Genomic DNA, 25,955 nt, shown 5'->3' on the forward strand with positions numbered 1-25,955 from the left:
AAAAAACAATATTTTCTTGCATTCAAAAATAGGGAATGATTACAAGGGATTTCAGGCTGAGGAGGAACCTTACAAGTCCGATGGTGACCAAACTTTGCAAGAACATATATGTGGATCCCACCCTTGCGATGTGCATTGGAAAGGCCCAATTTTCAAGAGGCTCTCTAAGACAAGGCCGCTTTCCACTAAACATTGCAACCAAATGTGGTCCAATGGTGACTAAGTTTTTTTAGAGTGTATATATGGACCCCTCTCTCACTCTTACAAAGTTTGGTCACCATCCGAACTTATTTAGTTCGGATGTGTGTTAGAAAGGCCCAATTTTGGAGGGGGCTCTCTAGCTAAGGCCGCAACACATTGAAAATTGGGCCCTTCCAATGTACATTGTAACCAAATGTAGTCCAATGGTGACCAAAATTTGTAAGAGTGTATTTGTGGACCCCACCATTGGTCTTGTAAAGTTTGGTCACCATCAGATCTTATTTTGTTGCAATGTGCATTGGAAAGGTTCAATTTTCAAGGGGCTCTCTAAGGCCACAACACATTGAAAATTCATCCTTTCCAATACACATTGTAACCAAATGTAGTCCAATGGTGACCAAACATTGCAAGAGTGTATATGTGGATCCCACCCTCACTCTTGGTAAATTTTGGTAATAATAATTCTAAAAAATAAATAAATCTTTTTTAGGAAGAAGACACCAAATATTTTTTTTAACTATAAAATAATATTTTTTAATTTATTTATGTTATTAAATTTTTAAAAATAAAAATAATTATTTAAAATTTTAAAAAACATTTTAAAAACATACCTTAAAATTATATATATATTTAATAAATTAATAAATTTCTAATTTATAAAAACTCATATAGGTGTAATAATATATTTTCTAATTGATCTATATATGTATTTTAAAATAATAACTATCATAAGAGTATTTTACATACATATGCATGGATTATATATAAATTGAATATATATATATATATATATATATATATATATATATATATATATATTACATGTATGTGAAACTATGAATAGATTCACCCATGCATGGGAGGTGATGATGACATGGAAACATGAGTTGATGACATAGCATAGCAAAATGTTGACCTCGTATACACATTTGTGACAAGTGGCACCAACTCAAGATGATGTGATATATCCATGGTGGATGTTTGAATGACATAGACTAATGATGTGGTAATTTGAGTGAGGTGGCAACTCTCCCTCCTTGATGATGTGTTAATGCATGTGACATAGCATCTAATCAGGTGGCATGCCATGTCATTAATAATGAGGTGTCATAGTGAGGTGGCATAGTGGGGGGATATGCCATGTCATCAATGATAAGGTGGCATAGTGAGGTGTGGTGGCACATTGAGATGGCACGTTGAGGTGGAATGCATGCCATGTGTACATGACATGTCAGACACGTGGCCACATGCATGGCCACCTAAGGGGTCTCCACCTTAGTTTGGTATACTACCTAACCTACTTTACCAAGCCTAGTTAGACTGGGGTTTAGGCTTGGAAGGAAAGAAACTACTCAAGTAGAGCTATTTTCACATAAAATGGATGAAAATATACCTTTTCTTACTCAAATTAAACCAATTTGTTTTCTAAAGATTCACCATGATTTAGCACTACTTGATCATAGAAATTTATTGCATAACCACATAAAAATGAATTTCTATAATTAATTTACTAATTATGTTTAGCTGCTCTAAGACTTTGAAGTAAATTTCCAATGGAGATCTCGAAAAATCTAGCCGCCTGGTTAAGAATGAAATTTGATCATATGGTCACATTTTTCTCATAATTGTCTATCCTTGGATTATTCCATCAAGTAAAAATACATAATTATTTATATAAAGATGTGCTATACAAAAAAAAACTACTCTTTTTGTATACTTTCAAAAAATATAATAATTCATTTAAAATAGAAATTACATGTAAAAATTACTCAATAAATCAAGTTAAGATCTATATTACACATGCCTTCTTTGTGTGCAAAGTGGGGATGGAATTGGAGTTAAAATAAGGAAGTTATTAATATTTTGTGATCGTATTATCTACCTGTCTAAGTTTGGGACATGCCATATGTACTATATTTGTGACGTGGGAAATTTGGTGTTTTAAATTTTTGATTTTCAATCGGATCATATGTTTAAGTGCATGACTAACATTGTGATGTTTCATTAGAAGAGCTCAATGTCAAATTCCTTTACCAAGTGGGTGAGATTAGCCGATTTTAGTGAAAAGATGACTGTTTTTTGCTACAAAAAAACTTGGAAGGTGATCCAAAGTGAGGGCCCTTATTGTACAACCACCCACATAATGATAACACACTTAAACCTATTATCATATTTGAGACTAGGTTTGTGCTCTTGTGGTAAAGATTGCTCGGTTGTTTGATTTCTCTTACTTGCTTTCTTGTGGTTTGAGTGTATTGAGTAAAGATAAAGGTGAGGTTTACGTATCTCTTAAGATGTGATTTGATGAGCTTTGTGGTTCAGATCTTCTTTAATACTTCAGCTTTTGTATATTGAATATGGCATCACATTCTTGGGATGTTTTTTCACTTCTATCCTTTTTTTAATTTTGAAATTTTGGATAAGATATGATTTGAGGCTTCATTGAATTTGGATCATTTTGAATTCTTTTTTTTGTTAAATTCGACAATTTTATTTCATTCATTTGTGTAATCTACAATATCTAAGACTTAGTGTGTCAAAGCTTCTCTCTCTCTCTCTCTCTCTCTCTCTCTCTCTCTCTCTCTCTCTCTCTCTCTCTCTCTCTCTCTCTCTCTCTCTCTCATTCATTTGCTTGTGCTTGTGCTTGTCTTAAACAATGGCTTTTGCATGTTGACTTTGTTATGTTTTTGCTATTGTAGTCTTATCGTGGTGCTAGTTTTGCACAAAAGGTTGAGAGTTGTGGAAATGGAGGGTTTTAACATGTAATATTTTAGTCAAAACATGTGCTTGATTATAAAAAATAGTATGCACATTTTGTAAAATGGATATTGTACCTTTTGCTAGGTGTACATTTTTTGCACATTTTCAAAGGGATCTTTACCAACCTTGGAGATTTTCAAAAGGATCTTTACCAACCTTGTGTTTTTGAGTGGTAGGTTGAACAGGTTAGGGAACATTAGAGAATACTTTGGTGAAGAAAGCTCGACAACTTTAGGGAGACATAAGAGAATACTTTGGTGAAGAAAGCTTTACAACTGTAGGGATATATTTTGAAGATTGTAGTGTAAAGGTAGGATTTGTGATTTAAGGGTTTGAAGTATCTAGCAACTACAATGGTTTGAAGAGGGGAGAGAGAGGGTTTGAAGTATCATGGTTGGAAGAGGAGAGAGAGAGAGAGAGAGAGAGAGAGAGAGAGAGGAGGTCAACATAATTTGGCAAAATGAATGAGATTTTATGAGTAGACAAGTAAATGGAGGGGTGGAGCATCAAAGTTAGGTTAGGGACTTTTAGAAGTGTGGTTGTTTTTTTTAGTTTTAACTTTACATTTTATGCAGGTTGGTAGCTTCTTGCTTTTCCCATTAAAACCCCTCCCTTGAGAGCTCTAAGGCACCTTACTCCTTCAAGTCTAAAAAGAGTCCTACACCTAGCTACATCTCGCGCACAGATTACTTTTGAGCTGCCAACCATGGCTTTTTTCATCCGTCGACTCCTTGTTGCTCCTCTCCTCTTGATTAACTTTGTTCTCTACATTGCTGTTGCCGCCATAGCTGGTTGGGCTCTCAACCTAGCGATCGATGAGGGTTGGGAAGGTAAAATCGGTCACCATAATTATGATCTTAATTACAATTTGTTTCCATCAATCAACTTTACCTTGTACATTCCTGTTGTGACCTAGCAATCGATCAGGCTTGGAAAGGTAAATTACATTACCATAGTTATGATCTTAATCACCATTCATTTAGATTAATCAGCTTTGCCTTGTACGTTGCTGTTATGGCCATAGCTGGTTGGGCACCCAACCTAGCAATCGATGATGGTTGGGAAGGTGAATATTTGTCATCATAATTATGGTCTTAATCACAATTTGTTTAGCTTAATCAAGCTTTGGCTTGCACATTGGTGTTGTGACCATTATAGTCTTGTATTGGCGTAAAGCAACATTTTATCCAAGTATTAATCATATTTTAGTTAGGTTAGTTATGTACTAATTAAGCAGCGTTATAATGACTGTCCATCAGTTCATAGATGAAATTGGAGGCTTGAACTCGCTGTAAGTCAGCAAGTTAGTAGGTGATTATGCTCTTATTACGCAAAGTTAAGCGATCATGATCATCGATTCAACAGCCCGATCGACACTGCAAGTACATCACATGGACTGATGTGCTGATAAGCTTGATTTTTCTCGAATTAGTGCTAAGCAGCTAGATGATGTTTTAATTGAACATAGTTAGGGCGGTGGTAAGGTGATTAACGATCAAGGTAGAGGATAAATTGAAATGATCTAATATGAGGACGATTAGCTGATACAGCTTATGATGGCGGTAGGGTGATTAGTTGAAATCTAATACTGATTTAATTTGGTTTGGGCAGCTGTGTCGTATAATTCCGCAACGTTCTACGTTGTGATGTTTGCTTTGGTGGCTGGGGTGGTGGGCATTGCGTCCACGCTGAGCGGCGCCCACCACCTCAAAACGTGGCAAACCTACAGCTTAGCCGGCAGCACGGCTGCAGCCTTCATTGCATGGCTCCTCACGCTCCTAGCTCTGGGGTACACCATTAAGCTCTGAATTTAATTATCCTTATTAATCTGTGATTTGGGACTTGCGCTCTCATTAATCCAACCTCCATTCATCATCATCAATGCAGAACAAACAATTATCAGCCTCGTTTATCTTCCTAACCTTCATCTTGCATGTATACAGATTAGCTTCAAAAGAAATCAGCCTCGGTGGCGAAATGTATTTGCAAATGGTGCGTAAATTTCCCCACTTTAATTAGTTGATTGCAATGATAATCGCATGATTAAGAGACAATGGATGATTTAAAACACACCTAAAACTTAGAAGGGTCCTAAGTAGTGGTGTGTGTATGCATGTATATGTGTGTGTAAGTTTGTGTAAGTCTAACTTAGATGGGTATGCATGTACATGTGTCTCTGTCTATTGTAAGTATGACTTAGATGGGTTTGCATGTATATGTGTGTAAGTCTAAGTTTGCATGTTCAAGTGGTGAAGGTGTTTGCTCATGACCAAGAGGTCTTGGGTTCAAAACCTTCCTTGGTGTTTTCTCGACACTATCATCTATGGAAAGATAATTAAATATTTACGGGAAGTAAAAAATCGATTTCCCGTAAATAATCGATAAGAAGATTTTAGGCCAAGGCCAGTCGAAAAAGTCTAAGTTTGCATGTATATATATGGATGTATAAGTTTGCATGCACATATATATGGATGTATAAGTTTGCATGCACATATATATATGTCCAATAGATCATAGCATATGGTTTGTGGTGTGTGTGTGTGTGTACATGACATTGTGTGTGTAAGTCTAATTACTTAGATGGGTTTGATCTCATTGAAGAAGTTTCACTCTCTTTTTTTCCATTTTTAAAAATAATCTTGACCACACTAAAAAGGACCTACAATAATTAGACACCTACAAGTGAATGTAAAATCTCTCTCTCTCTATATATATATACCAAAAGACCTTACCTAGGAAGTTTTATATAGACCTCCCCATGGAAAGCTTATAAAATAATGGCTATTTAAATAGTATCACTAATTTCTTGAGCTTTTTTTCCCTTTTTTTTCTTGGCAAATAATTTCTGCAAGTAATTCCTAGTGGAGTTGCAATCAATTTCTCTCAACTCTAAAGGATTGAAGAGCTTTAAATGAAATCTAACCCTTCTGAGTAAACAAATTGTTGGAGAGGAAAGGCCCTTTTTTCTTTTTATGTTTTAGACTAATCAAAGCTACTCCGAAAAGTATAGAAAGGACTAAGCCTGGTGATTAGTAAGTATTAAAAGGACTAATCACAGCTACTCTGAAAAGTATAGAAAGGAATAAACCTTGTGATTAGTAAGTATTAAAAGGACTAAACCTGGGGATTAACAGAAGAGTGGAACACCAATCAGAACTTTAATGTCTAGAAAAGCCAAAGCTGAGTTTTACTAATCACAAGTGTTTGATCTCCTGATTTGCAGAAAGTTTTGGAGGCATTGATTATAATTGTGGCAGCAACCCAACTACTCTATTTGCTTGCAGTTGGGGCTGGTGCATTTCGAGGAGAGTATATTGTGAGGACTCGTGATGCCTTCGAGACTACTGCCCCACCTGCAGTTGCCTTAAAGGAGTAGGTGGCCATGATTTGATTAATCACCATAATTACATCTAATCTTGTCCATCTAATCATGCTCCAAATCTTCTCATAGGAGCAGATTAACGCTTTTGGTTTGAGAAACCTTCACTATGGTCAGTAGTTTTTCTGTGTTTGGGATCCCTGGTTGGAAATGCTGTGTAACCTCTAATTGCTTGCTTTGTGAATAAAAAAATCTGTGCTTTTCTTCTCCATAGCTCATCTCATTAATTGTTGGCACAAGAAAAAACTGAACAATCCACCAATTTGATTTGTGAGAACCCTTTTTTTCCCCCCCCCCAAATTACGAGTACTAGGAATCATCTAGTTGCAACACATTAATCGTGTTTATATATGTGCATCTAACAATTAATTCTCCATGAGACTGACTGCACAACCTTGATGATTGAAGGCGCGTGTCTATACTCAAGGTATCCGAAGTTTAATAAGACAAGTAATTACAGATGCAAGGTCCGCCCGTTCTGCACTTCCAAGCAACAGACAGCTACCAATAGTCACAGGATGATTGTCTAAGAGCTTACAATTAATAGCTTAGGACTAAAACCTTATAAATAGAAAACAAGAAAGCTTATAAATAAAGCAAAAAAAGATTTATAAATAAATAGTAAGAGCCAATAAGAGAGAGGTTATTGGAGGGTAAGTGACCTTGGGGCACTTATGAGCTATTGACGCATCCACTCGGTAGATAGAATGGCTACCAAGAGTGTGCAAGACCTCATGGCCATGGAGCGACAAGGTGGGTGGTTTGGCCTAGTGGTATGGAGCACCAGGTTGGGGCCATTGGTAACAAGCAACCTCCTAAGACCTCGTGCTCGGGGGAAGTTCGAGGAACTAAACCTACAGTTGGGTGGTGGGTCACCATCTATCATGGTCATGCAATATGTACAACCTCAGGTCTATGAGACCTCATTAGGGTTTCGGTTTTAGGTCAGATATAATCATTGGGCGTGGTCTATAAAGACCTTACATTGGTATAAGAGCGTGGATATAACAATACAAGGGATAAGGGCTATGGTTGTAAGCACAGTCGCACCCATTACAAAGAAAAAGGGAAATAAAAACTTTGCTATGCATGACCAGTAATGCGGCCAAATACGCAGACTAGGGCGGTTGGCCACCATGAGTGTGGCCATACACAAGGCCAATTGGTCGTGCAAATGGTGGTGTATTGCCACATGCATAGTAACAACTGGGGCCAAATGTTTAGTTGCGTGTATAGTCACGATTGTGGGCATATGCTTGCTCGCGTCGTGTATAGCTTCGAAAATGGTCATGCTTTTGGCCATGTGTATAGCTAAAAAAACAATAAGATCTCCTTGAGGGTACACCATGTAGCCTACAAGGAGAAATCTCTAGTTTTTTATTTGTGCATGTCTTGGGTGCATGTCTTGGCACAAAATTGCCATGATGAAGTGCCCAACACTATCATATCCGTCTTAGCAGTCTTCATCATTCAACACTTGGATCTTCGCCTTCAGCGCATGGCTTTTGGTAGCACTTCGCTCTACGCATTCAGCTTTTGGCTCTCTACCTTCAAAAGTCCATTTTCTATCTTCAGCTTCCTACTTTCAACAATCAGTGCTTTGCTTTCCAGATTTAGTAGTTGGCAGGATTTCATTAGGAACTCAATGGAGTCTTCTTGGGCCCTTTTATTTGGCAGTTTAAGGGAGTCAAACCTTTTCTCTTAAGAAGAAACGTTTTCTAATTTGAAGCCTCAAAACGGCTACTTTATTCGAATTTGAATTTTGGGGGGAAAATGGAATTTAAAATCTAGCGGATAAAACCATATCATGTAACATATCTATGGAAAGCTCTTGATGCGTAGATCACGGATCTGTAATCTCCGCTCAAATCGGAGCTTGTATGTAGAAGTTATGGAGGTCCGAAAATTGTAAAATTGCCCCCTCCCCTTTTTGGGGGAAAAAGTGCACCCTTTGACCACTCTTACACCTCTCTTACAAACCATTGGTTTTTGCTTACATGGCGGGCTCCTATTTGTCAAAAAGTTAAACGTTTCCATAACCTCATGGCAAATTAAAGGGCCCAAAAAGACTCCATTGAGTTCCTAATGTACTTCCTTCCTTGGTTGAGATTACTTTCTTGGCTAGGTTTACTTTCACTGGGAGTCGGCATTCAGCGCTTGGCTTTCTGCTTTCAGTAGAGTCAGCATTTAGTGCTCCGCTTTTTGCTTTCAACATTCAACTCCACATTCAACATTCTGCCTATGGCCTTCAGGGCGATTTGGCATTTGATTACAGATTCCACATCAGCTGATTCTGCTTTACAGATTTTGATTTGCAGATTGTGCATTAGCTACTTCTATAGATTCTAATCTACAGAATCTGCATCAGTTTCTTTCACTTGCCGTCTCTTTGACATACCGACTCCAGCTTGCATATTTTGCCTTACAGATACTGTGTCAGCCCCCTCAGCCCTCTGACTTGCTGGATCAGCTTCCGTTTCGTTGATTCCAGATCAACTTTCAACTTGCTGATTCCACGTCAGCTTCCGATTTGCTGATTCCACGTCAGCTTCCGACCAACTAATTCTCTTCCTCGTCAGCAAATTCTGCCAACCTATAGATTGGTGATCTAGTAAGTTTGCACAACCCTCTTCATATATTTCAAGTACTTTGATTCCCTTGCAATTACTCCCTGTATTAGATATACTTCAGTTTGTATATTCCTTTGCTATGCAAAATGTCCTGAAACACCAATGAGTTGTTTGGCATGTTGTCTAGTTGAGGACAAGTTAGATTGAACCAACTATCCCATGTGATGCGGCATGTTCTGGTGGCAAAGAACCTGTGGGTATAGATATCTGGTGCTGGTGACCTCCGGTTTGCTGAGCCCACATCTGCTGTCAACGCATCTAGTGGATCCGTTGTTGGAACCAATGATTCTAGTTCTAGTGGCATTGTACAAGCTACACCTATTTCTCCTACACCATAACAACTCAAATGGGATGCCAAAGATGGAGAGGTGAATACACTTATTGCTTTTTCCTACAAACGGTAATTTATTCCTCACATCCATTCATGTACATCCGCTATATAAGATTCCTCCTCAGCCCCTAAAAGATGTATAAGTTCTCCTCTCAATCCCCTGTAATCATCCCCTATTTCAGAATGCAAGAAAACATTGTTTTCCTTTGTTTTTGGTCTAGAGAGAGAATATAGTTTTGAGATATTTTTGGATATAAAGTTATCCATTTTATTTAAGATGAATTTCCCTGAAAAAGAAGTTCAAAAAGAGTTTTCTAATATGCATTAGAAATTAAATGAATGTGTGCATTAGACACCTTAGCCTAAGGGTCCACATTTTCATAAAATTATGGATTAAGGTCCAAAGAGTGTTCTAAAGAGCCAATGCGGTTAATCCAAGTGTTGGAATGAGAAAAATATAAGAATAAAAGAAAAAAATCCAAAAAGGAGTAAATTCTCACATAAGATGAAGAGTTGACTAGTACAAGTACTTAATAGTTAAAAAATGAGGGTTTATTAGTAAAAAAATTAAACTTTTGACACCTCGGGAGCCCATGAAAGAGGCTCCTAGAATCTCATCATTGCTCCAATTTTTAATTCAAAAAAATGAGATATTTTATCTCTCCTCTCTCCTCTTTCAAACTAGATCAAAAAAGTGAGCCAAATTGGTCCAAAACTTGTCCAAAATAAATCAAACTGAAGCTAGAAGCCTCTAGATCCCAGTTGGACTTGGTTGGTGGCCTTCCTCTCCTATAAATAGAACCCCATTCCTTTGTATTTTCATCTTAGTAAATTTACATGCCAGTATAATCTTCAATTTAGTGTAATTTTATCATCCCTCTACTTGCCTCTCCATTGTGAAGCTTTGGAGCTTCACTAATCCTCTTCCTCTCTTAGAGATTACCCTCTTCTTCTTGGTGGCCAAGCTTTTTCTTGTGGGCTTCACTTCAAGTCAAAAACCAAGGGTAAGCCTAAAACAAGGGTGTTTTTGTCTCTTTTTCAATGGTAAGCATTTCAATCCATGGTTTCTTCTTAAAACCATGCTTTTATTGATTTATATTGTTTAAATGGATTAATGTTAATCTCTTATGCTTAAAAGTAATGTTTTTGATTTGTAAATCTCTCTTTATGTAAGAATACTCATCTTTATGGATTAATCCTTCTTGGAAGGATAGATCTTAGTCCTAATCTTATTTTCTTATCCAAAACTCTAGGCCTAACAAGCTTGAGATGGAGATTAAGAATTTTTATAATTTTTAATCTAATTAAAATGAGGATTAATTCATTTATGCTTGTTTTAATGTTAAGAAAAATCATATTTATTCATTCTAAGGTGAAAGAGATCTTGTGCTAACATTTTCCTAATTATTTTCATATGGAAGTCATATTTGGTATTTTTTCTTAATAAACAAGATGCTAAAATATAATTATGCATGAAGAATTTTTATATCAAAAGAGGAAGTCTCACCATATTTTTATGTAACTATGTTTATGCATAAATTCAAAAATGCAAAAAGAGGAATTTTCATCATATCCTATGCACAAATAAATTTTATATTAAAAGTGAAACTTTGAGCATTCACATTTTATAGAAAATGTGGAAAAGTTATGGCAAAATTTTATCATTACAAAATGGAGGTTTATGCATATTTTTAAGAATGCAATAGAAAAATTTTCATCATATTCTATGTATAAACAATTTAAATGCTAAAAAAGAGGATTTATGTTACATTTTTTAATATGCATTTATAGTATATATGCATAAATGTTTAAAAATTAAAAAGAGAAATTTTTTTCATATTTTAAAATAGGTATATTCATGGTATGTATATACATGGGTATTTTTTTATTTATCAAAAGAGAAATTTTCATTATATCTGTAATTAGAAAAATGCATAAATTACTTTTGGTATCAAAAGAGAAAGTTTCACCATATTTCAATAATAGATAATTTATGGCATGTTGATGCCTAGGTCCAATTGGAGAAAAGAATATTTTAGTATAATTTTATGTGAATATTTTAAATAAATGATGTATGCATATTCATTAAAAAGATCATTGGAAAAAGAAATATCCTTGTTAAATTCCATTATTCACACGAATAGAATTATTTACAATTCTATTATGTCCAAGAAAGAACGAATTTTCATAATTTTGATATTTACCTTTACGATTAGAAATCACAGTTATTTTATCAGATAAATGGAGAATTTTCTTTAGGAAATATCTTTAGGAATAAAATTGAGTAATTCGATGCTAGACCATGACCACGCAAGAAGGTGGGTTAGTAAGATGCCTGCCCATCTCTTGAATCATAAATTAAGCCAAATCTTGTCACCATTCCCATTTCTTCAGTACGAAGAATGGATAGCCGAAGTTTTCCCTGAGACCCGAAATCGTCAGAAATAAGTTAGAACTTCGTTGTAATTAATGGATGGATCACTGAGATACGAGATTCGTGATTCTCATTGGGAAAGTCTGGGTTTCGAGGGAAATCAAACTCAATGAGAAATTCTTACTTGCATAGAAACTCTGTTTTTGTAAAGGACTGTCTTACACCAGAATGCTGGAGGAAGCATTTGGCTTATTGTTAAACTAAGGAGAGTTCATGTTGCAACAACTAGCGGGGAGTCATCGAAGGACGTCTCTCGGCAAAGCCTGCCAAGGTCTTGACCAGCCTCAGTATGATTGAAAATGGTACGCTTCCGGTACGATGGGCGAGGGCCGACGAAGCGACCCCTAAGTGAAGTGCTAGGACAACTAAGGAGGATCCTAGAGGGTTCTCACCAGGCGATGCACGGGCTCGCGGGCTGCTAGGACACCCATACGTATGTCGAGGAAGATATTCATGGATTGGCCGAGGAATTATTTAAGTGAACTGGAAAACTATGAAATTGGATCTCATTGGTTGACTAGCTGGTTTTCAACGGAGAGTCCGGATGAGACTTGTTTGTAAAACAATGGAACTGGAATATTGAGGATTATGATGGAAACACTATGGTTTTATTCTAATTTTGTCTTGAAGATAGTTGAATCTGAGAAAAAGGCAATTTCATATTGGGTGTGTAAGTAGTGTGTCTGTTTAATATAATTGCATGAGTGCGGCTAGGGGGCTAGGGAACTCTTTTCCCTAGTACCCGTGACAAACACAACCTAATTTTTATAAAGAGGGATCCCACCAATACAGTGGTTGGGCGGTTGGCTAACCCATGGGCTAGTTGGGGTTAGGTTGTATCAGTGGATTCCTGTAATAAAATTCAGTTAGGTTTAAGTCACAATAGTTAAAGTAAGTCACAGGGAGATTCTTGCTCTATGGGAAAGAATCAACGACTCTGCCTCGCTTCTGGGGAAAAAGCGATGATCTCTATGAACCAAGTGCAAGTCCCTTGATTCGACCATGTGACCTATGGGTTCGGTCGGAATAGATAGGATACTTAAGGCTTTTGATCTCGTTAGAAGATTTTCCTGGAAGAATCGCCCATGCCTTCTAGGCGAGGAAAGTTTTTCCAGTCTTGGTTTCGGAAGAACCGCCGCACTAGTCCCTTGCCCGGACATCCGCCGTGGGCGAGGCCCCGAGTGGGACGCCCTGCCCCCTGCCTCGCACGAGAGGTTGCTACTTCCGCTCCTAGAGCTCCTGAGTTCGGTGCGCAGAGGGAGCAGCGGTCTCACACGCTAAGAGTGCATGGGATGTCCTTGCCTCTCTATATCAGATCCGCAATGAGGCCCGAGTTTCTTATCTTTGAAAAAATCTTGACTTGGAGCATTTGACAAAGGATGACTATATGGATGCATTTCTAACCCGTGTCAGGATCTAAAGGAATAGTTGATCAATATTGATGAGGTTATTCCGGACATTTCTCTTGTCTCTGTTGTTCTCAATGGCCTTTCTGAATCATATAAGGGATTTGCCACCACACTCTGCCTCCTAATAAAGAGGAATACATATTTGTATATTTTTAATGAATTGGTGTCTCTCCTATTACAAGAAGATCAGTTGCTTCCAATAGGAACCATATGCTTGCTTCTGATGAGGCCTTTGCTGCCTCCCATCATGGCAAATGTAAATCTAGCACTCCATCCCGTAAGGGAAAAGCACAAGCCATACCCCTAAGCCCAAAATGGAGCCAACTGAGAAGATCAAGAGATGCAATTACTATCAGAAACCTGGTCATAATCTAGAGGACTACTCGAAGTGGAAGGAGAGTGAGAAGAAGAAGAAGCAGCACAAGGACTTACTGCCACTACAAAGTGACACAACAGAGGAAGCAAATTTTACACATGATGGCTATGCACTAATAGTAACATGCAGTGATGTACCTGCCTCTTGTCTGTCCTTGTTGGATGATGATTGGTACTTTGATTTCGGTGCCACTAAGCACATTACTTCATGCAAAAAGCTATTTACTACCTTGAGAGATGCTTCGTTAGGTGGAACAATTGTGTGTGCTAACAATGCATCTTATGCCATTGGCAATGTGGAATTGACTTCATGTTCTGGGGATACATATATTTTTGCTAACACCTTGTATGCACCTGAATCCACAAGAATCTCATTTCTGTCTCAGCACTTGCCAAAGCTAGCTTGAAGATCTAGTTTTCTAAGCATTGCTATTCCGTTCACACCAAAACTGATTTTGATGCGCTTCTCTTGTCCGATACATTGCGCAATGGCCTATCAAGCTTGACATGTATGACAAGAGTCCTAATAGTCATGCAGATACTTTGATTGTTTCCTCGCTACACACAGACTTGGCTCAGACTAAGCCTATTGTTTGCTGTTGTCGCCCATCTATTGATTCAACAGTTCAACAATATGAAAAGATGCAGGGGGGAAGAGAGCTTGAGCTCTTGCAAGCACACACACACACTCACAAAACCCTAATAGAGAACACACAAGGTGAGAGGCTGAAAATCTTCTTCTTCTCTACTCAACACTCAACACACCATATACAAGATAAGAGTACACACTAATATGGAAGGTACTCAACCAATACATACACGGGTTCTCTATAGTGTGAACCCGACTAAATGAGCTGGCGCTATAACTATGCCAGTCTCTAGAGTGGCTGTCACACAGCCTGTCATCCCACTGGCTGCATATCACCCAAGATCTCACCAACCATGCCAGTGTGGTGTAAGTGCGGGGCCTATCCCCCAGGCGGGTCATCAGTGTCCACCGCCTCACTAGAGCTCGATATCTCAACACTCCTCCTCGAGCTCAACTCCATCTCATGTACACCAAGCGAAGCCCTGAATCTACGGAGCTTCTCTGTACCCAATGCTTTGGTGAAGATGTCAGCTACCTGATCCTCTGTGCTGACATAAACAAGGTCAAGGTCTCCTGCCAAGACCTTCTCTCTGACGAAGTGGTAGTGGACCTCTATGTGCTTTGTACGAGCATGAAAGACTGGGTTCCTGGCCAACTGTATACTGCTAATGTTGTCACAGAAAATGACAACTTGTCTATCCACTGATAGACCCAAATCTGCAAGTAGCTTTCTCAACCAAGCTACCTCACATGCTGCCATAGCAGCCCCTCTGTACTCGGCCTCCGTACTCGATAGAGCAACCGTAGGCTGCTTCTTACTGCTCCAAGTTACAGCAGCACTCCCCAAAGAAAACATGAATCCACTGGTAGATCTTCTATCTGAGATACTACCAGCCCAATCAGCATCTGTGTACCCATGTACACATATCTCTGTCCCAGTCTCATAGAATAGTCCACAATGCAAAGTAGACTTCACATACCTCAGTATGCGTCTCACTGTATCCAAATGCGGTTTCCGTGGAACCTACATAAACTGACTCACCAACCCAACAGCATAGCTCAAATCTGGTCTGGTGATCGTCATGTAGATCAAACTGCCTACTATGCTCCTGTACATAGTAGGATCCTCCAAGATCTCTCCTGAATCTGCACTCAACTTGCCATTCTGATCCAATGGCACAGAAATAAGCTTACAGCCTTTCATACCATACTTGGACAACATGTCCAAGCCATACTGTCGCTGCAGTAATCCAATACCATGTGGTGACCTAATCACCTCAATGCCCAAGAAATATCTGAGCTCCCCCAGATCCTTCATCTCAAACTTCTGTCTAAGCAAGATCTTTACATCAAAGATCTCTGCATCATGGTCCCCCGTAATGATCAAGTCATCTACATAGATGACAACAAGCACAACTCCTCTATCACCATGTCTCACATACAATGAGAAATCTGCATTGGCTACATGAAAGCCAATAGTGACAAGATATTCAGAAATCTTGTCAGACCATGCTCTTGGTGCTTGCTTTAAGCCATACAAGGCTTTCTTCAACCTGCAAACATGCTCGAGGTGACCCACATCCTCATAACCAGGTGGCTGCAACATATACACCTCTTCTTGCAAATCCCCATGCAAGAATGCATTCTTTACATCCATCTGATGTAAAGACCATTGCTTTGACGCAGCCACTGCTATCACAACTCTCACCGTTGCCATCTTGGCAACTGGGCTGAAAGTTTCCTCATAATCAATCCCATATGTCTGCGCATATCCTTTGGCTACCAATCTAGCCTTGTACCTGTTTATGCTTACATCACTGTTATGTTTAACTTTGTACACCCACTTGCATCCAATGGCTTTCTTGCCTTCAGGCAATTGCACTAAATCCCAAGTTTCATTTCCATATAGTGCATCCATCTCCTCATCCATAGCTTTCTCCCAACACACATTTCCAATAGCTTCATCAATGCATGTGGGCTCAATAACCTGCACAACTTTTGCCATATATGCATAGTGATGTGCCACATAACCATCATATGTAAATCTCTGCACAGGGTTCTTCACTCTCCCTGATCTTCGCAGCTTTTCATTCATGGCCTCCATAGCCTTCTTTACACCAGGTGTTCTCATAGCTGGGATCCCAAGCTCCTCATCAAGGCTCATATCTGAGCCACTAGACTCTCCATCAACATGAGAATGCCCTGCAGAAATGTCAGGCATACCAAGGGGCTCAACCACTTTCTCTTTTCCTTTACGTGATGTAGTAATCACATTTGCAGGGCTGGTATTATGACGCAGCCTGCCACTCCATGGTCTATCAACTGACCCACTAGATGAGGACTCTCCTGGTCCACTCAAAGACTGTGATTGCTGACCTGCATTCTGAGCAACCACACTTCCACTCAAATTAGCCCCAACAGCTTCTTTTTCAGCAGCATACCAGCTGCCCATCTCATCAAATACAACATCCCTGCTTACCCTCAACTCACGTGTAGCAGGGTTATAACACCTGTATCCCTTTTGCTCAAGGGAATATCCAATAAACACACATTTTTCAGCTTTCGGATCCAGCTTAGTTCTCAGCTCATCTGGCACATGCACATATGCAATGCATCCAAAGACTTTCAGATGAGACAAATCTGGTTTCCTGCCAGTAAACCTCTCCTCTGGAGTTACATCATGTATGGCTGCAGTTGGAGTCCTGTTCATGATGTATACTGCTGTAGAAACAGCCTCAACCCAATAGCAATGCGGCATATTCTTCTCTTCCATCAATGCTCGCGCAATCTCAGCAATGTGCCTGTTTTTCCGCTCAGCAACTCCATTTTGCTGCGGAGTGTATCTGCATGTATACTGTCTCCGAATACCATTCTTCTTCAAATATTCAGAGAACTCATTGGAGAAGTACTCTCCCCCTCCATCTGACCTTAGGCACTTTACATATTTCCCTGTTTGCTTTTCAACCAAAACTCTGAAATTCTGAAAGTGAGTGAACACCTCACTCTTCTCTTTCATGAAATATACCCACACTTTCCTTGTGTGGTCATCGATGAAAGTCACATAGTACCTGCAGCCTCCCATAGATATGGTCTTCGTAGGACCCCATACATCTGAATGCACAACATCTAGTGCATTTCTGCTCACATATCTGTTACGTGGAAACACATGCTTTGTTTGCTTCCCAAATTGGCATGCTTCACATATTTTCTGCATACCTTCCACTTTAAATTTTGGCAGCCCTGTCACAATTCCTTTTGTCTGCATAGACTTCAATCTCTGCACATTCACATGTCCAATTCTTTTATGCCATATGTCTGTGTCTGCAACAATTCCTGAACCATTTGCAAACATCACAGCACTCATTTCAGGCATGTCTACATCCAACGTAAACATTCTGCCCACTCTGTTACCTTTTGCAACCAACCTGCACTTGTCTTTAAAGTCTTCGACATAACACCCATCAGGGTTAAACCTAACCTGCAAACCCTGCTCAATCATCTGGCCAACTGAAACCAGATTCTTTGTTATGTTCGGTACATGAAGTACATCTGCAAGGTACTTCACTTTGCCATCCTGCATAGACAATGGCACATCTCCAACGTGGGCAATTGGATGAGCAGTGTCATCCCCTGTTTCCACAAAACCTGGTCTTTCCGGGTTTTTCATCTCCTTGAACCACTCCCCATGACTCGTCATGTGGTTCAAAGCGCCTGAATCCACATACCATACATTATCTTTTTGTGCTGCATCAACATTTTCAGACATGGCATTCACAACATGCTGCATAACAAACAACCTTTCATTATCCTCATTATTTCTGCTTGAGGATGCATAGTTGTTTTGCTGCACTTTCCCATTTTGCATGTCAGCCTGCTTCTTATAACATTCTGACTGCACATGTCCAGGCTTACCACAATAATAGCATTCACGTGCATCATTATATTGTCTTTGCCAATTTCCACGGCCTCTTTGACTCCCCCAGCCTCTGAATTTACCTCTTCCACCTGCGTGTTGTTGTTGTTGTTGATTCTGGGACTGTTGTTGTTGCTGCTGTTGGCCATAATTCTGATTACCTGTTCGGCCACCTCCTTGACCTCGTCCACGGCCTCCTCTACCTCGTCCTCTTCCTGAACTCGTGTAGAAGGCCTGTTGCTCTGAACTGTTTTTGCTTTGTGAAGACTGTTGGTCTTCACCCAAGTTCTTCTCTTCGATAATCAGCATAGACACCAAATCTGTAAAGTTGGGAATGTTTTCCCGAGTCTGAATGGACGTCACGTAAACAGACTTCCACCTTGTCATCATCATCTACTGACACACCAATAGATGTAAGGGATTCGACAATGCCCTTTATCTTCAACGCATAGTCATTCACAGACATGCTCTTTTTCTCCACAGTATGAAGTTCATTCTTCAACTGTATCTTACGTGCCTTGGTGTTGGTTTCATAAAGCTTTACCAAGGTGTCCCACGCCTCCTTGGGGGACTTGGCATCCTGAATGTGCCCAATCATGGTGTCCTGTATACTAATGGAAAGCCAATACATAACCTTCCTGGCTCCTTGGTTCCAGTCTTTAAACTCTTTCACATCTGCAGCAGTAGGATTTATATCCGGTATTTCCGGTGCCTCTTCATGCTCACCTTCTATGTAGTCCCAATAGCCTTTTCCCATCAGGAAATTCGTCAACCTGAACCTCCAAGCATGGAAGTTATTCTTATCCAGCTTCTCAGCCACAATCTATGTTATGCCATCATTAGACATCTTGCCAAACACACAATTTTACCAGAAACTGCACTCTGGTTTTTTTCTGCACAAATGCTGTATTTTCTGCACAGCGGTACTGCAGTACTCTCAAATGTCACAACCAGTGACTTCAATGCACATACATACACCCAATGGCAACTGTAGACCTCTTTGCAGCACCCACAGTGTCTGCACAGTCAATCTGTCTTCCTGCAGTACTTAAAACAAAGTTCTGCAGAGAATCGATGACTTACCCGCAGTGCTCGAAATCGCCTGCTTTCTGAAAAACGGAGGTCCAGACGCGCCCGAAACGTGTTTTCGGCCTGGAAATTATAGTCCGTAGGACTGTATAGTTGCCCTATAGCTTCACTCCCGCGAAGAAAGCTCCTCAATCGGAGATCGTTTGCCGGTGCCTCCCGTAGAGCTCCCGACAAGGGTGTAGTCACCAACACAATAGGGAAGAGTAGTTGAAGCTCTTACCCTCGTACCGCTTCCTGTGGTTCTCTTGCTTGCAGCTCAGCCCTTAGCACGAACCAAGCTCTGATACCATGAAAAGATGCAGGGGGGAAGAGAGCTTGAGCTCTTGCAAGCACACACACACACTCACAAAACCCTAATAGAGAACACACAAGGTGAGAGGCTGAAAATCTTCTTCTTCTCTACTCAACACTCAACACACCATATACAAGATAAGAGTACACACTAATATGGAAGGTACTCAACCAATACATACACGGGTTCTCTATAGTATGAACCCGACTAAATGATAGCCACATCCAATTGTGAAGCTGAATACATGGCAATCTTCACAGCTACTGTGGAGTGTGTCTGGATCCGCCGTCTTTTGGTTGATCTTGGTATCAGACAGTAGTCTGCTACCACCCTTTACACTAATAGTCAGAGCGCATTAGCAATTGCACGAAATCCAATTTTTCATGCGTAGACGAAGCACATTGAGGTGCATTATCACTATGTCAAGGAGCGGCTCCATGTTAAAGAGATAGCCTTGACCTACGTGCTGACTCAGGCCAATATGGCAAATGGAGTTACCAAGCCCCTTTCCAAGGAAAATTTTGAAGCTTTCCTACAAGCTATGAACTTACTACCTCCACCAAGGTAATCTGCTACACCCTTTATCCGTTCACACCATTCACTTCAAGGGGTTTGTTAGCCTTCTGCCTTTAGAAAGTTCAAGTGTGAACAGTGCTGATCATGGGCACTTTTTTCCCTGTGCTTGGCAAGAAATTTTTCCCCGGTGAGAACACACCCTTAGTGTATCAACCACATCAACCCTAGTGCTAGGGCTCCTAGTAAGTTGTGCTTCACTTGCTCATTATCCAATTGAGTACTTCCAACTCACATCGTCTCTGTCGCTCTTTGGGCTCATGTGCGTGTTCTATATGTGAGTCTATGCAACTCATCTCCTTGTCATGGTAAGTTGGAGACTCGATTCTAACGTGGGGGCTACGTGTGGCCCCGCCGGGCACTATGGCCACATATTTTTTTGGCTGCGCGTGCCCACATTTTTTCTTGGATTCTCTCTACTCCCTTGCACAACCAAGCTGTGCGGCCATTGCCTCATTCTCTTGTAGTGTGACAAAAGTGCCAGAACCTGAGGCATAAAGGCCCTCGTGTAGGTTGAATACGGAAGATATCCATGGGACCTTGCATGGATGTGAAAAAGTCCCAGATAGGGAGAAAAGCACCCTGTATGCAAACTATATATCACAACTGCCTACAACTTGAGTTGAATTTGCCCATGGAACGGCAGACATGCAGATAAGCAAGAATGACAGGCATGTGTGAGGGCTAAGATACACATAAGATGGGGGGAGGCAGTCAAGCATGGATGTATAAACTGGTCTGCACACAGCTTCTGTGTGCAAGCTTGTGCGTGGAGGGCAGCCAGACCTGTAAGGTGGCTAGTCTGGCACAGCCAAGGAGTCAAGGCTTTGAAGAGGTGCGGCTAGCTAGGGGGCGTGACTAGAACGGCCACCTCATGGCCAGATTTGAGTGCACAGAGGGCAGACCTGGCTAGCACAACCATCGGGCATGGCCTAGAAGGCATAGTCAAGGGTAGCCGACCAAGACGGCACACAAGGCTGCGCGGCCAGAAAGGCAAAAAAAAAATAGCCAGATCAAAAAGGGGGCACATTTTTTAAGAAAGCGGGCTTTTATTTTTAATATACTAGGCTTTATTAAAAAGGGGGCCCAACTTTTAAGCTTGGATAGCTTTTTGGAGACATTTTTATATATATATAAAGCACGGGCTAAGCTTTTAAAAATATGGGGTGGCTTTTTAATTCCACGTGTCTACCTCATTATTTTATACAATCTATTTAAGAATCTCTTCAAGGTTTCTAGATGGCCAGTAGAGTTGACTACAAAAGCCAAGGAGAAAGATTCAGTGAACATGGTGGTATTTCTTTCATCTTTGACTTTGCATGGATTAGATCGACCCTCTACTTGCTCTAAGGTTGGTTTGACCTTGGTGTTCCGAGGAATCCAATTGCTTCAAGGCTGGGTGGTAGGATTCATAATGGGGGTTTTATGTGTAGTGGGGACCAGAGTGTATTCCCATGTAGGGTAATTATGAGAAGCAATGCTCGTCTATGAGTGACAAGACAAAGGGACTTTGTTGGTTGTCTAAGCATTGGCATGTCACGAGTAGGGTGACAAGCTTTATGATTCATCCCTCTCATGATAGCGAAATGATATTGATGCATGAGACAACCCCGAAAACGTGCATCACATAAGAAGTTTGAAACTTCTTGATCTTAGATTGAGAGTCTAGACCACTTTGACAACTAGACCGTTTGATATACTGACTTTGTATTTGTGGTTTGTATTTGTGGTAGGATTCCACAATGGTCTAAGATACTCCAAGGTGGACATTGGTTCCAAGTCTTTGGAGTCATGAACTTTCCACATGTTCCATGGGGTGTAACCCATGGACATGTTAAGGGTAGAATAGGTTACCACAAGATTAACTAAGAGCTTATAATTAATAACCTCAAACTAATAATGACTAAAAGCATATAAATAAAGCAAAGACCAATAATAGCCTAATTATTGCTATATAAGTGACCTTGGTAACACTTTTGAGATATTGAGGTATCCACGCGATAGACAAGAGCTACCAAGGACGTACATGACCATGGCCATAGAGCTGCAAGGTGGGAGGTTCCGCCTAGTGGTGTGGGATGCTAGGTTGAAGCCATTGGTACCAAATAGGGACACAACACTATTTCCCTATCCTTCATGCCGGTTAGGTCCTGTTATGTCATGCTGATGGCTGGGGATAACCCTTCATGCAGATTACATCAACTACGAATGTGTACATGACAATGATAAAGCTGTAAAACAGGAGCTAGGACTTGAGTAATGAGATGGCAATAGACAAACAATCCCTTATGTAAACCGATAGCTGCAAAGGATCGCCCACCAAGACAGGTCGCAGAGAAGACGACTCCATGTGCAACGCAACCCCCACTAATCTTGAAGAACATGTGCAAATATGCAAGGACTTCGTACAATAGTTCAAATTTCCTAAAAACCTGAAAGTTCAATTCAAATTCATTTCAATAAACCCTTATGCTCATAGAAAGAGGGTTTGAAAAGCATCATCTTTTGCAAACCCCAGCTGTTCAGAATATGCAGCACAGAACCTATGTCAGCTACACAAACTACGTAAGCTGAGATTGCCAAATTTTCTAAGTGTCATGTGCACCAATAATACCCAATATCATTTGCACAACACTTTAAACAAAACATAAGAGACAACTAATATCTGCATCCAACCCCACTTCTATGATAATTCAAATTGGCCATACAGAAGTTCCTTGCAAAGCTGACCAGAAGCATGGTTATCTTTGTTGGCTGATGACAAGCTAGAGCAGTTATATCTAATAAATAAATTCACAAGTAGGTATAGGTCAACATTCTTGAGGCTTTAGACATGAAATCCCTCCAGCAAAACACCCGTTAATTCTCTACCCTTACAAACGATACAATCCATTGACTAAGAATTGACCTCTTCATCCTCCTCAATCTTGGGTGCAAGATAGAACCTAACATAACCCATCTCTGCAATCTTATACTCCACCACAACCGGCAGCTCACTTGACATGCTGACTGTTACAGTGTTGGAAAGAGGTGTGGCCTTAGTGAAGGAGTTCATGTAACGAAGTGCAAATGTCAGGGAGACAGGCTGCTGGATCTGAATGACAGTAGCATCCTCAGGCTGCACCAAAAAAAAGGCTACCATACATATCAGAGTAAAAAATGTGGTTTATCCCATGTTTGATACATTCTACATGCTTCAAGGCCTTTGATGTCTATCTTTCAAAAGTCATCATAAGAAGGCAGAAACATAAAGTTCTTTCTTACTTTGTCAACAGAGGTATTTTGACGACAAACAACATTGGCACTTCCTATATCACCCTTTGTGGAGAACTTGACTCCCTCTTTGGTTGCTGAGATCACAACTGCAATAGAACAGCATATCATGAGCTTCATAAAGAGGGAACACATGGAACTTAGAAACTTTACTAGGGATGCTCCAACCTGTGTCTCCAATTGAGCTAAGATCACGGCAAATCCTAGCAAACTCCTGAGAAGGCATCCTGATGATAGCCTCATACTCAGTCTCTGGAATACCCAAGTGTTCACTGTCTATGTCCATCAGCTTCATTTCAAAGTCTGAAATTTTGTCTTGATCTGCCAAACATCAGAGGATGTGTGAGGTGCAACAAACTCAGCAGCCACCTTTTCAGCCTGGTGCTAATTACGTCATCCAATATAAACGTGTACAATAGGCAGCTCCAGGCCTGAGACAAGCCAGGCCCTGAACTGGGATCATGCCCATACTAATTGGATACACATAGGGAATATATATGGACATGCATAAATAATGGGTGGTTGCATGGATGTGCATAAAGGACTGCATTTGAATGAATATTGACTTGCAGATCACATGCAAAAATATACATGGGTGTGTCTTTAAACGTGCATGCAGATGCCTAGAAAAAAAGAGAGACATATAATAATCCATGCATCCACGCACGACTGTCAAGTAAGAAAGCTTTCGGTGCACATCAAAAATCTCTGCATGACATGTACAATATGAGAGATAATTTCATGGGTACGAAACATATGCACGTGTCAGGTACTCATTACAATTACGTAGAGAACACATATGGACAAGCATAAGCACTATGGATGATTAAGTGGAAGTACGTGTAGTGCATTTGCGTATATGAACTAAATGCTGTGTGTGACTTTCAACATGTATGCAGATGCATAGCAAAATGTGGGCTACATGTAAAGTATTTTCTTGCATCAACACAATTAAACAGCATGTATGTCTCATTGTCACATGTATGAATGCATGCAGAGCCATGAAAGATCCCTTCATGTCACTTTCAAACACAATATTTGAGCTATCATCATTGGTATTACCAAAATACGTACACACATGCGTGCATTCTCTAGAGACAACTGTTGGAACACAGGCATGCACTGCACATATATACAGGCGTTATGGCAGATGTGCGTTATGGCACATGACGTGCAAAATCAAAGTAAATCCTTGCCAAAACTCATGCTAAAATCACATTTAATGCAAGAAATGCAGTACTAAACCCATGAATGGCGTAATTCAGAAAATTAAGCAACAAGCGGAAAATCAATTATAACATGGAATGGCATCTTACTTGGACTTTCGAACATGAAGGTGACAGTGTCACCACCATCATCGGCCTTGATGGTGATGATGTCATCGTTGCCAGCACATTTGAGCATCTTGGCCATGTTGTTGAGGTTCATGCCCATGGAGAGGTTGCGGTCACAGCGGTAGTGCTCGAAACCCTCGGATCGCAGCAGCAGGGCCACCAGGGCCACATGGCTGGAGTCCATGGCTTGCAGAGAGAAGCCCGTAGCAGAGCAGTCGAAGTTAGCATCGGTAACCAGGTCCTTGATGGCCTCCAGGACCTTCTTCAGCAGGCTACCTTGCAGCAATCTGAGTTCCAGCATGGTGAGGAGGAGGGGTGGGCTTAGGGTTAGGGGTTAAGACTAGGTATGGACTTGGAGATGATGGAGCTGGGGTCAGGGCTTGGAGATAGCGGCCGCTAGAGTTTGGAGATGGTGATGCAGGGCCTGGCTCAGAAGCACAAGACAGGCATCCAAAAGAACCCTAGCACGCCCTCGGCAACAAACCCTACTATGCTCCTTGCCGAACAGCCTTCTCCGAGAAGAAAAACCCTAACATGCGCTCTGAAAAACAGTGCTCGAGCTCAGATGCATGTCACAGAGGCGGGAGGCGGAGCTGCAGAAGGCGGGAAAGATGCGCATTTCGGCGCTTTCGTGTGGGGGGTAGCCGTTTACACACTTGGCAAAATGGACCATTGATCTCGCCCGCCCATTCCCGGTGGGCAGGCTTGTGTAAACCTCCTTACAAACCATCTCTAATGCCTACCTTAACAGAGGTTCTCACGTTCTGATAGTGGGAATGAGAACCCATCGCTTGCACACATGAGTGCCCAATATATTCTCATAATGCCCTCACTTTGGGCCTTCCCACTTTGGCTAGTCAAGTGTAGCAAGCAAAGAGCAGTGTAATTTACATTCGTCACAAGTCTACGCACCTTTCCTAGGAATTGAAAAAGGTGAAGGATGACGCACCAAGGTTGATATTCCCCTTGAAATAGGATTAGGCACATTCTCTAAGCTATAAAGCCCCTTGGCCTTTTTGCAACCTTTGTACACACATTCTATTCTCAATTCTCCAATGGAAATTTCATTTATGCAAGTAGACATCCCGCTAGTAGTAAATCTAATAGAATTGGCTCATTGTTTCGCCATTTCATGTTTCCAAGCTCTAATTACATTTATTCAATGCCAAATTCTAATGTGGAATAATTGAATTAGGGCGTAGAATTAGGTCCCCTTAATAAACATTAAGGGCCAAAATCTGTATTAATTAGGGCCTATAATTAATTTAGGGCCAAAATCTGTATTAATTATGTTCCCTTTAACAAATAATTGAATACAACTTTGATTGTGCCTAATCTTAGTATTGATTCGCACATGTTGCCAATCTTCACTT

At 40.5% G+C, this 25,955-nt stretch overlaps 2 protein-coding genes across 2 annotated transcripts; one reads left to right on the forward strand and one right to left on the reverse strand.

The window, feature by feature from the left end:
- The first annotated feature begins 3,557 nt into the window (after positions 1 to 3,557).
- LOC147618143 (membrane protein PM19L-like) lies at positions 3,558 to 6,551 on the forward strand. The gene is made up of 4 exons (XM_086775094.1): positions 3,558 to 3,791; positions 4,573 to 4,750; positions 4,905 to 4,953; positions 6,185 to 6,551. Exons 1-4 carry the CDS (start codon positions 3,668 to 3,670, stop codon positions 6,335 to 6,337), a joined length of 504 nt encoding a protein of 167 aa, XP_086631220.1. The 5' UTR covers positions 3,558 to 3,667; the 3' UTR covers positions 6,338 to 6,551.
- A 16,090-nt stretch (positions 6,552 to 22,641) lies between these two features.
- On the reverse strand, positions 22,642 to 25,273 carry LOC147618144 (DNA sliding clamp PCNA-like). The gene is made up of 4 exons (XM_086774570.1): positions 24,565 to 25,273; positions 23,417 to 23,569; positions 23,240 to 23,337; positions 22,642 to 23,093 (listed from the first exon to the last, which is right to left on the reverse strand). Exons 1-4 carry the CDS (start codon positions 24,881 to 24,883, stop codon positions 22,872 to 22,874), a joined length of 792 nt encoding a protein of 263 aa, XP_086630696.1. The 5' UTR covers positions 24,884 to 25,273; the 3' UTR covers positions 22,642 to 22,871.
- Positions 25,274 to 25,955: the final 682 nt, after the last annotated feature.

The sequence above is a fragment of the Cibotium barometz genome, chromosome 35, assembly GCF_041138505.1.
Source record: "Cibotium barometz isolate CiBa-2024 chromosome 35, ASM4113850v1, whole genome shotgun sequence".
In the NCBI taxonomy this organism is placed as follows: domain Eukaryota; kingdom Viridiplantae; phylum Streptophyta; class Polypodiopsida; order Cyatheales; family Cibotiaceae; genus Cibotium; species Cibotium barometz.

Bases quoted from the DNA above. Each gene is read 5' to 3' on its own strand.
- LOC147618143 (XM_086775094.1), top strand. From the start codon at position 3,668: ATGGCTTTTTTCATCCGTCGACTCCTTGTTGCTCCTCTCCTCTTGATT. The intron at 4,751-4,904 runs GTACACCATTAA...GCATGTATACAG, and splicing joins CTCACGCTCCTAGCTCTGGG to ATTAGCTTCAAAAGAAATCA. The intron at 4,954-6,184 runs GTGCGTAAATTT...CCTGATTTGCAG, and splicing joins GCGAAATGTATTTGCAAATG to AAAGTTTTGGAGGCATTGAT.
- LOC147618144 (XM_086774570.1), bottom strand. From the start codon at position 24,883: ATGCTGGAACTCAGATTGCTGCAAGGTAGCCTGCTGAAGAAGGTCCTG. The intron at 23,570-24,564 runs GTAAGATGCCAT...GATGTTTGGCAG, and splicing joins CTTCATGTTCGAAAGTCCAA to ATCAAGACAAAATTTCAGAC. The intron at 23,094-23,239 runs GTAAGAAAGAAC...TTTTTGGTGCAG, and splicing joins AAAATACCTCTGTTGACAAA to CCTGAGGATGCTACTGTCAT.